Genomic DNA, 11860 nt, shown 5'->3' on the forward strand with positions numbered 1-11860 from the left:
ATATTCCGATTTTATAAGTGTACAGCCAATAAATAGAAATCAATTAGGATCTCATGAATTTACTATAACCGTACGTAAGGAGCGGAAAAATGAGACCATGAAATTTAGTTCTGAGCATAGATCACACCTATTGACAGAAGCACTTAAATACAGAAACCATGTTGAAAAAACTAAAGAAATTTTGGTGAGTTTACACATATATACTTGTTCTTTTTTTCTCTTCTCTTTCTTTTTATATGTATGTATGTATATGTTTAATCATATAACTTTTATAATACAATATTATTGAAATATCGCTTGGAATATATCAATTTATTTTTCTAGAGCTTCATAGTTAGTATGAAGTAATATGGAAATAATTTTTATGCAGAGTGTATGCTGAGTATGCTAAGAGATTTTAAGACATGATTTCTCAAATTAAGATGAAAACTTTATATAATATGTTTAAATTAAGATGAAAACTTTATATATAATATGTTTGAAACAGCTTCAAAGATACAGGGTGTCAAAGTTGAAAAAAAGAATTTTGTTTTTTCTAAGAATTTTGAAAATTACTCGAATTATTTTGATGAAACTTTGTATATGTTTAAAGTTTCATTAAAATTACTCTTTTCGAAATTTTTGAAAAAACGAAACTTTCACATTCTGTATCTTTGCAGTCGTTTGGAATCATGGTCACATCAAATTTTTGTTTTAAATTATTATATATGAGGAATCATCCCTTAAAATCTTTTAGTGTGCTCTCTAAATATACATTATATGTGCGCGCGTGCGCGCGCGCGCGCGTGTGTGTGTGTGTGTGTGTGAGAGACACTCACACTTATAATATCAATATTATTTATATTTATAGAGATATCCAGCTTACAAGCATCACTGGTCTGACACAAGATTACCTATTGTATTAGAAATAACATCATACAGTCTTGATCAATTAGATCCTGCGACAAACATGATATTAGCTAGTTATTGTTATAAAGATTTTGAAGGGCTCTTAACGATGAAAGATTATCCCAATGGATTTGTGATTGTATGTGGTGGATTTGGACGTCTGCATCTTTTTGCTTCTAAACATATGGAAGAGATAAAAAAGAAATTGCAAGAAGCTGCGTTAAATAACTTGGGCATTAATATAAAAATGTTGAAAGAGCCTATAAGGCTCGATGATTTCATTGCTCAAAGATTAGGGAAATTTAGCAGCGATGAGCACATAACAAGCGTATCAGAATTTACTGTTCATAAAATCTCCTCCAGACATTCGGATTCTCAAAGAAGAACGCTTTGTCTTTCGGATACTTGCCTGTTGGAAAGAGATCCTCAAACGTATAATATTTGTACTCTTAGGCCACTATCGGACATTTTTACTCTGATTCGTGATAACGATAATCCCCAATTGTTCACTATACAATATCTTAATGGTCAAATACGCAGTTATACCGCAACGAATAGAGATTCCTTATTAGCATCTTTACTGGATGGTGTAAGAGCATCCGGTAATAGAGATGTCCATGTAAAGATGTATCCCATAGCCAGAGGTAAAAGACTCGGACCTTTTAATCTATCTGTTGATGAAGAAGTCGAAACGACACATGTAAAATTCCTTCAGCAGCCGCCTGGAGGACGTACGTTTGCTGAAATTTTGGAGCGATTTAACGCAAATATACCGTACAGCGGGCTTAATTACTCCATAACGCAAGATGTAAGATAGAGCATTTCTCTATGTTTGATATTTTGCATATACATATTTTATATTTAATTTTTAAGAAATATCGTCAAATAATCGCTCTTTAAGCATATGTGTTCATGTATAAGAGTTTATACAGTACATTGAAGCGGTTAAAGTATATTGAGAGTTCAGAATTTCTTTGAAACTTTATAATTCAATAATTACATTCAAATTTCTTTTTATTTATTTATTTATTTTTCCTTATAAAAATGATATACTTACGAAGATTATGAAGTTTCAAATGATTCCGTATTTAAATAAATATAAATAGTACATAAAGAGATACAAGATATTTTCTGTTTATCCAGGAAGTTGTACCGCTTGAATGGACTGTAACGACATTACAACTCCAAGTACATCGTATTACAAATGATTACTTACAGGGGATTTTTACTGAAAATAAAGACAAGATTATTCTCGGAGCTTTAAATACTTTGATCAATAAAGATCTCGAGACAAATAGTGAGATTGAAGCACAATTTCATGCATTGCGAAGATTGGTGGCTAGCAAAATCGGTTTCGCTGCCTTTACAACACTTCCTGGTTTCAGAGAAACCGTTGGTACAAAAGTTGTCAAGGCTTTAAAAAGACATAATTGTGGTGTAACGCAAGCTGCCATAGATTGTATTTGCGCTCTAATGCAACCAATGCATGACGATTGCGATTTAAGACAAGAACAATTGAATAAAAGTAGTCTGCTCAGCAGTAACAAGTTTTTAGAAAGTTTACTCGAAATGTGGATTAATCACATTGTAAGTGTTCTATTTGTTATAGTTCCACTGTTATATTTGTTCTTATTACTGCTTGGGACATCAGATTTTTTCTGAAATCTGTTTCAAAACTTTTGCTTTATAATCTCTTTGACAACTTGTGTAGTTGTCTCTCAGTTTTTTGATATATATATATATATATATATATATATATTACATTTTTAATCACGGAAATAATATTTATTGATGCTGTAATAAAATAAATTTATTATAAATAAATTATCGTGTCCTTTGTTAAGAAGTGTTGTACAAGATTTTTAGTAATGTACAAAAATATTCTATAAAATATAATATGACAATGAAATGATAAGCCAAAGCTTTTTCTTTTTTTAACGTTACAGAATCGTGGTACAGGTGCACTGGTAGTATCTGCTATGCTCGATCTTTTAACATTTGCCCTGTGTGTACCATACAGTGAAACTACTGATGGCAAACATTTTGACAATCTTTTAGAAATGGTTGCTACAAGAGGTAGATCATTGTTCAAATTGTTTCAACATCCTTCATTGGCTGTGGTCAAAGGTGCTGGACTGATAATGCGAGCAATCATTGAAGAGGGTGCACCTGAAGTAGCAGCAAAAATGCAAGAGCTGGCACTTGCAGAAGGAGCTTTACCAAGGCATTTATTAAATAGTTTATTTACTGTCGGTAGTGATAGCAGACTATTAACGCATCGACAATTGTGCCGACATTTAGTAGGTTTGTGGGTCACGGGACATCCTACGGCTATGGGATTATTGAAACGAATTATGGTGAGTCGATATTATGTATATTAAAATAGGATTCCATAAAATGGAGACAACTGTTTTTAAAATAGTACCTATTATGTTATGTGTTGCAAATACAAATGGAATTGCTGCAATTTGTAGCCGGTAGGTTTGTTGAATTATTTGGACTCTGATGAAAAAGTACCGGACTCATTTCTGGAAGAAGAAAAATTGAACAATCGTGACAATTTAAAGATAGCTATAGATCATGCATCAAGAAATAAAAAAAGTCCACAATGGATCGCTATCGAACGTCAGATGCGAGTAGTTGAAAAACATGTAGAAAATGCTTTGCAACATTGGGGTGCTCGTATTGGAATAGAACGGAGAGAAACGATTAAAGAGCGTCCGATAGTTTTAAGAAAACGTAGAGAACGAATTAAATCTGAAGCAAATTGGAAATTATTCTATTATAAATTTAATCAAGATCACGCACTGCCAAATTTAATTTGGAACCACAAAACAAGAGAAGAATTGAGAATAGCTTTGGAAAATGAGATACGTGCATTTAGTTCAGATAAAGACTTAGCTGGCGGAACTTTGATTGCGTGGAATCATAGAGAATTTGAGGTGCAATATCAATGTCTTTCGGATGAAGTTAAAATTGGAGATTATTACTTGAGGCTTTTATTGGAAAAAGATAGTCCAGACAGTCCTATAAGAAAATCGTAAGTATATGAATAACTGTTTATATACACTCGATGAAAAAAGTATTATACGCTTATAATATATCCTGATGTTGAAATCAATTACTGAGAAAACATCGTCTGCAAAAAAAGAAACATTTACGAAACGTTACAAATAGCAAGAAAATAAGAAAAAATATAACTCGTTTGTTATTAACTCTATACTCACTCGACGTCTCATTTGTGGTACAAAAGATTTTAGATAGTTTATATAACGGTATTTTATTTTCAATTACAGATACGAGTTTTTTAATGATTTATATCATAGATTTTTATTGACTGCGAAAATCGAAATGAAGTGCCTTTGCTTGCAAGCAATGACGATAGTGTATGGTCGATATTACGAAGACATTGGTCCATTCTCAGATACGAAATACATCCTGGGAATGTTGGAGCGTTGCGCGGACAGAACGGAGCGTGATAGACTAGTCATGTTCATAAATAAACTTATATTACATAGGCGAAATGTCAAAGATATAATGGATCAGAATGGTGTACGAACTTTAGTCGATTTATTGACATTGGCACATTTACACACTTCCCGAGCTGTCATACCAACGCAAACCAATGTGATAGAGGCAGGTCCACAGCAGGAACGAATGGAAAAGGAATGGTATTACAATAATGGTGATCAACGTGAAGGTCCGATGAGTCTAAGGGATTTGAAAGAATTGTACGCTTCAAATCATCTGACTCATAAAACAAAAGTTTGGGCACAGGGATTAGATGGATGGAAAACGATTTCACAAGTGCCACAATTGAAGTGGAGTCTTGTTGCAAAGGGAACTCCCGTGATAAATGAAAGTGAATTGGCTAATTTAATCCTAAACATTTTAATTAAGATGTGTGAATATTTCCCAAGTAGAGATGCCGATGACGCGGTAATCAGGCCCTTGCCACGTGTAAAACGATTGCTATCCGATCTTCAGTATTTGCCACATATCGTACAGCTTTTGCTAACGTTTGATCCAATCCTAGTTGAAAGAGTCGCTACATTGTTATGTGAAGTGATGCGAGATAATGCTGATGTGTCAAAAATTTATCTTACCGGCGTATTTTATTTTATCTTAATGTACACTGGTTCTAATGTCTTGCCGATTGCAAGATTCTTACAACTTACGCACATTAAACAAGCCTTTAGGAACGACGATGTGAGTTTATATGTTTACATCTGTTTTTATAATAAAAAATTGTAATATGATTAAACGATAAAGAAATACGTATAACATTGTTGTTGTATCCTTTAGAACACTTGTTCAGATATAATGCAACGAAGTATTCTTGGTCAACTATTGCCTGATGCAATGGTGAGTTATTTAGAGAATCATGGAGCAGAGAAATTTGCGCAAATATTTCTTGGAGATTATGATACACCGGAAGCGATTTGGAATGCAGAAATGCGACGAATGCTTATCGAGAAAATTGCTGCACATATTGCAGATTTTACTCCCAAGTTACGAAGTCATACCATGGCCAGGTATCAATATATCGCTATACCTGCTGTAAGATATCCACAATTGGAAAATGAATTGTTCTGCCAGATATTCTATCTCAGACATCTTTGCGATACTATAAAATTCCCGCAGTGGCCTATCCCAGAACCTGTAAGTTAAAGGGAATTGACTTGATGCATCTCGCATTGTATTATGCATCGTTTATATCAACTTTTGTCCTCTATACGCGACATTAATGATTTATGCGAGTGTGATATTGAATTAGGTGCAGTTACTAAAAGACGTATTAGATGCATGGAAAAGGGAAGTAGAGAAAAAACCACCTCTAATGACTGTGGAGGAAGCTTATAAGCAACTTGGCTTAACAAGTGGAAAACATCATGATGAAGCGATTGTCAGGAAATCATTTTATAAATTGGCTCAATTGTATCATCCTGACAAAAATCCTGAAGGCAGGGTAAGTCTGTATTTAGAATCAGTTATTATGATATATGTATGTATTTCCTATATTGTATGGACATCTTACGTATCAAACGTAAGCTTATATACACTGGTATATACACATGTGCATGTGCATATACGTATACATACATATATTATACATGTATAATACCCGCACGTATACGTATACAATGATACAATGATTTTAGGATAAGTTTGAAGCTGTTAGCCAAGCATACGAATTTCTATGCAGTCGCAGTTGTTGGTCGACAACTGGACCTAATCCTGACAACATTGTTTTGATTTTAAGGACACAGAGCATTCTTTTTCATAGATACACAGATGAGCTTAGACCTTACAAATACGCTGGTTATCCCCAGCTAATCAAAACAATTAAACTGGAAACGAATGACGAACGGTTATTTTCAAAGTCTGCCCCATTGCTAGCAGCTGCAAGCGAACTTGCATATCACACGGTGCACTGTTCGGCTTTAAATGCCGAAGAATTGCGAAGGGAAGGAGGTTTAGATGTATTGTTGGAAGCGTATACGCGATGCGTATCGGTATTAAGCAGATCGAGTAAATCCACCGATGTAGCAGTGCAAGTTTGTATGCACATCACTAGATGTTTCGCTGTTGCCGGATCGTTTCGAGGATGCAGAGATAAGATTATCGAACTGCCGCAACTTGTAAAAGATCTTTGCAGAATACTGCATTTTAAGGTACGTACAAAGACAAGGAAAGTTTGTGTGTGTGTGTGTGTGTATGTGTGTGTGTGTGCGCGCGCGCGCGCGCGCATATATAACTTTAATTTATTCCATTTCAATTTTTATTTTTCTCATTGTTCTCTTTTGCAGCATCTAACAAAATTGTGTGCAGTTGCCACAGAGTGTATTTCATCTCTTGCTACAGATAGCATATTACAAATGCAGTTATTACAATCTGGTGCTTTATGGGATCTGTTGCTCTTCATGTTCAATTACGATTATACATTAGAAGAAGGTGGAGTAGAAAGAAATCAGGATGAGAATCGTCAGGAAGTAGCCAATAACTTGGCTAAATTAGCAGTTCGCGCCTGTGCTCGATTAGGTGGTTATATGAAAGGCGATAATGAAACACCCATTAATCCCGTTACAGTTGCCGCTTTGGAAAATTTATTAACTCCTTATCTAGCACGTCAGCTTGTTAAAGATAAACCCGAAGAAATTTTAAAGATATTGAATTCTAATTGTTCAAATCCGTATTTAATCTGGGACAATGGGACTAGAGCGGAATTAAATGAATATTTAGAACTGAAACGGCAGGAGAGATTAAATAATAGCGGCAATTTTGAACATGATTTTAGTGATTTCAAGTATACTGCTCATGCTGATGAATTAGTTATCGGCGAAATATTTGTGAAAGTATACAATGAACAACCAGCGTATCCAATCGAGGTAAATTTATTTATTATTAGAATGTTGGAAACAACAGCATGTGTGTATGTAAAATAACCGTTAAAATAATTGTTAGAGGAAAAGGTGATAATGTGGGCCTCCGTTATATCTTTTTTATTTATTTTATTTAATTTTATATTTTTTAGTTTATGTTGAAGTCAATATGATATCGCAATCGATATAATTTATTGATTTAAATATATAATTTAAATATATACAATAATATATAATATATAAACATTTGTGTGTGAAATGATAAAGACAGTCTAGAAAATGGAAAAAATTTTTTTAATGAAACGAGACATGACTATTTGAATGTGATGATAAAATGAGCCTCTCTTCTTCATATATTTTTACACAATTTAATTTCTTCAGGTTTATTTGAGTCGATCCACGAGTATATTGGATTGGAACACAAATTCGTAGCACTACGGACATAAAAATTTAAGCAACTGTAAAACTTTGTTAAAAATATATATAAATTAAAAAAATTTAACAAGAGTTTTGAAATCTCTACGTTCAAAAGATCATTACGTCTTTTGAATTTTTTTTTGAGTTTGATAATTTTTTTTACATATAGAAAAAACTACGCGAGTTGGACAAAATGGGAAACTTTCTTTTCACTTTGTGGATTTGTTATGTGTTCAAAAAAAATTTGTAAAAATTTTGCAAGTATATATGCAATAAAATCTTTAGCAAAAGATAGTGTTAATAACAAAATTATAAATAAATTATAAATATCAGTAGAGGCTCGATATTATGACCTTGTCCTATACGTTGTATAATGAAAACAATTTTGGAGATATATATTTGATTTTTAGAATCCCAAAGGTTTTACAATAAACTTGCTCGAATTTCTGTCACTATCTTCGGAGTACTTAATATCCTTGGGAAATATTACTTCGATTAAAAAGGATCAAGAGAAATTGGAACACATTGTGATGGCGCTTAAAGCTCTGAATAATGTTATAAAAAATAACCCTGGCATTGAATTACAATGTATGGGACATTTTAAATTGCTGTTTGGACTTTTGAACTGTAGTAATTTTAAATTAATTCAAAAGAGCGCTCTAGAAGTAATCAGTAATGTTACCAAGAATCAAGAATGTGTTGACGATATTGCTGCGAATGAAGTTGTCGTGCATTTATTGTTATGTTTGCACAGTTTAAAAGAGTATCAGCTTCTTGCCTTGGAAACTTTGTATGCACTAATGAGTTCAACTAAAATTGTAAAAGACGCGTTATCAAAAGGTTTGTATGCAGTCGTATAGAGAATGCATATGGAGAATTGACATTGATTTATAAATCAGTTGAAGGTTTACCAATAATATAATCGTATGATGAACGTGTTCGTAATGTGTGTTTCAGGAGCTGTTGTATATATTCTTGATCTCTTTTGCAACTCGAGTAATATTCAGATAAGGGAAGCAGCAGCTGAATTACTTGCAAAAATGTCATCCGATAAATTAGCTGGACCAAAAGTTAAACTTGATTTGTCAAAATTTTTACCTAGATTATTCAGCGAAGCTATTCGCGATGCGCCTAAGCAATGTGTACATATGTTTGAAACACAGCACGAAAATCCTGAATTGATTTGGGATGATGATGCAAAAGCTAGAGTAGCGAGAATTATTGCAGAATTGAAAGACGAGTAAGCTTTATAAATTGATTTATGTTTTGTTTTTTTCTTTCTTTTTTTTCTTCTTTTCTTTGGTTGGTCTTTTCTTTGGTTATGTATAAATATTAATTATACTTTATCTTTTAGATATCATGCATTACAGAGGCGAAATCCTAATGCCATATTAAAGTTACCTGATACACAAAGTAATATCGATATCGCGACGAATGAACCTGTCGTTGGTGGTGTATATCTTCGATTATTCATAGCCAGTCCCGCTTGGGCACTTAGGAAACCAAAAGAATTCTTAAGTGAATTGATGGATACTACGTTAACATTAATGTCCAAGGACAAGACTGATGTAAGTATAAGGATTTATTAATATCGTATAATGCTAACGTATGAAAAATATTACTTTAATATTTATTATATATATATATAAATTTTTTGTATTTAATTTTCTTTCTAGACGGATATGTTGGAATTAACGACGCAGGCTCTTGTGTGTTTGCTCCAAGCGCAACCTATTTTGGCAGACCAAGTACCATCTTTGGGTCATATACCTCGACTCTGTCGACAGATGGCTGCTCAGAATAGTCAGTCATCGGTATATAAAACAGCTATATTAATTTTACATCAATTAGCTACAAGCGAAGTGAGTAAATCACATTGATTGTATATGAGTTATATGAGTTATGTTTCTAATTTGTTTCTAATTTGTGTTCAGATTTGCATTTCATCTATATGCCAAACGGAATGCATAAGTCCATTGAAGCATGCGATGCAATTGAGGAAAGACATGATCGCGGTTGCATGCGAGACGTTGAATAGATTATTTTCGACGAATGAAGATAGACTTGTTAAACAAGTAAGAGAAAACTTGTACGATTGAAATATATCGCATTCAAAACTATTAATGTAATTTTGTTGTAGGCATTAGATGCCGAAATGGTACCATATCTCTTAAATATATTGGAAGGACGATTAGATATTGTTGAAAATCCTGCCACAACCAAAGCGCAAATAGTAAAAGCTTTAAAAGCCATGACGAAAAGTTTACTTCTTGGTGAAAAAGTTAATGCCATTTTGGAAAAGTCAAGTGTATGGGCAGAGTATAAGGATCAGCGACACGATCTGTTTATTTCGAATAATACCAGTTCTGGTTACCTCACAGGTATAATATATGCGAATAACTTTAATGCAGTCTCAATGTATTCTTTTTGCCAATTGCTTGATTGTTATTTAGCTGGAACACCTGTATCTGCTGGCTATTTGACTGCAGGCCCAAGTACAACTTTAACCACGGGCCCACCACCAGTAGAGAAAGAAGATAGTTTAATTAATAGAAACGATAGCATCTGATATAGATAACATTGTAAGTGGTACAAAAGGCAGTAAGAACATTAATATTGAGAGATTCCTATCGGTAAATAATACCGGTATAGAGACTACATTGTCTGTGATTTTTGGCTTCTTAAAAACAAAGAAATTTATTAATTAAATATATTGTTTTTGCTATGTAATCTTTATGTTAGGGTTACAAAGTATAATATTTTGTTTTTGTTTACATTTATATGTGAACGATAGTAACATAGCTATAAACTTTAATTGTCAGTTTTTAGGATAACATAAATATATAAGTAAAATTATAATTCCTCCTAAGAGTTTCTATATACACACATATATACATGTGCGCGCGCGCATGCGTGCATACACACACATACACGCACGCACGCATGTATACATGTGTGTATGTATATGTATATTACCAAACAATCTTTGGACAAATTTTTTTTATCTTGTACTCAACAGTGTCGTAATGTGAGATCCTGTCACATTTCTGATGAACGAATTTACACATTTGTAAGTTCGTCTGTAAGAAATAAGAATCGTCTGTTTCAGAAATAAGAATGAAATCCAATAATATTGACACGTTCAAAATTGACTTTTTTTCTTTCTCAAAAATCAGAGTGAAGAAATAATTATTGGCTAATAAAGCTTAGTTTTGAATAACATTATTTCTTTTTTTATCTTTTCACATCTAATTGTGTGATTGGTATTAGTTTCTTATACATGACATTTCTAAGCTTAATTAGCGATTAATTATATTTTCACTTCAATTTTTATTAAGCAAATATTGATAACTACTGAAAAGAAGAATTTATCTCAATTAAGTTTCATATCTTAAGAAATATCTATTTATATTATGGGACATAATGAAATATTTTTTAACAAAATTAATCATGAGTTCAAGTGTAAGAAATCTCCGAGAAGTAAAATTTATGTAATAATTTGCAGTAAAATCAAAAATGAAAAAAGAAAACAAAACCATCCAATAAATCTATGTAATTACACAACTTTTTCTGTGATAATATATTAATTGCGGTAAAGACACAAGAGGAGAAAGACAAAGTGAAAGGAAGGGGAGGGAGGAGGGGGGGCGGAGAGGGAGAGAGAGAGAAAGAGAGAGAGAGAGAGAGACAGAGAGAGAGAGAGACAGAGGTCAATGTTTTAAACTTTGTCATTGCAAAAAAACATCGATGGTAACATTTCTATAAGTCAGAAGTATAAAATGTACTTATATGAAATTTAAAATATCTTTGTTCTTGAAAAAGAAAAGATTAAAAATTAATATTAAAGAAATATTTATACATGATCACAAAAAATTTTAATAATTTTTAATGATATTATTTTTTAAATTTATGTTGTCGGATGAAACAATTGAAATTTGATTAATTAAAAAAAATATTTATAATATATTTTTACTTGCTATTGATTTCTAATTCATATTTTTCTCTTGAAAGGATATGTTTTTAACATATAAAATATTTTTGGTTGTATATCATTTTAGTAACTATCACGATTCAATAAGATTTTGGATGGATAAAAACTATTTATTATCTTGAAATACAGATTTCTTTTATTGCATACTTCAATATAAACAGATATACTATTTATATTATAT

The 11860-nt window shown here is 32.4% G+C and overlaps 1 protein-coding gene across 1 annotated transcript; it reads left to right on the forward strand.

Annotated features, from left to right (window-relative positions):
- Position 1: 1 nt before the first annotated feature.
- On the forward strand, positions 2–10257 carry LOC105625142 (dnaJ homolog subfamily C member 13; the record flags this gene model as incomplete). The annotated part of the gene is made up of 17 exons (XM_012206481.1): positions 2–184; positions 851–1696; positions 2107–2475; positions 2835–3245; positions 3363–3928; positions 4185–5097; positions 5194–5550; positions 5666–5857; positions 6051–6563; positions 6699–7277; positions 8099–8528; positions 8646–8928; positions 9043–9256; positions 9365–9550; positions 9623–9763; positions 9829–10069; positions 10142–10257. Coding segments are annotated over 17 exons (6540 nt in total), but the record flags the coding sequence as incomplete, so codon positions are not given.
- Between the last annotated feature and the right edge of the window lie 1603 nt (positions 10258–11860).

The sequence above is a fragment of the Atta cephalotes genome, assembly GCF_000143395.1.
Source record: "Atta cephalotes unplaced genomic scaffold scaffold00114, whole genome shotgun sequence".
NCBI lineage: Eukaryota > Metazoa > Arthropoda > Insecta > Hymenoptera > Formicidae > Atta > Atta cephalotes.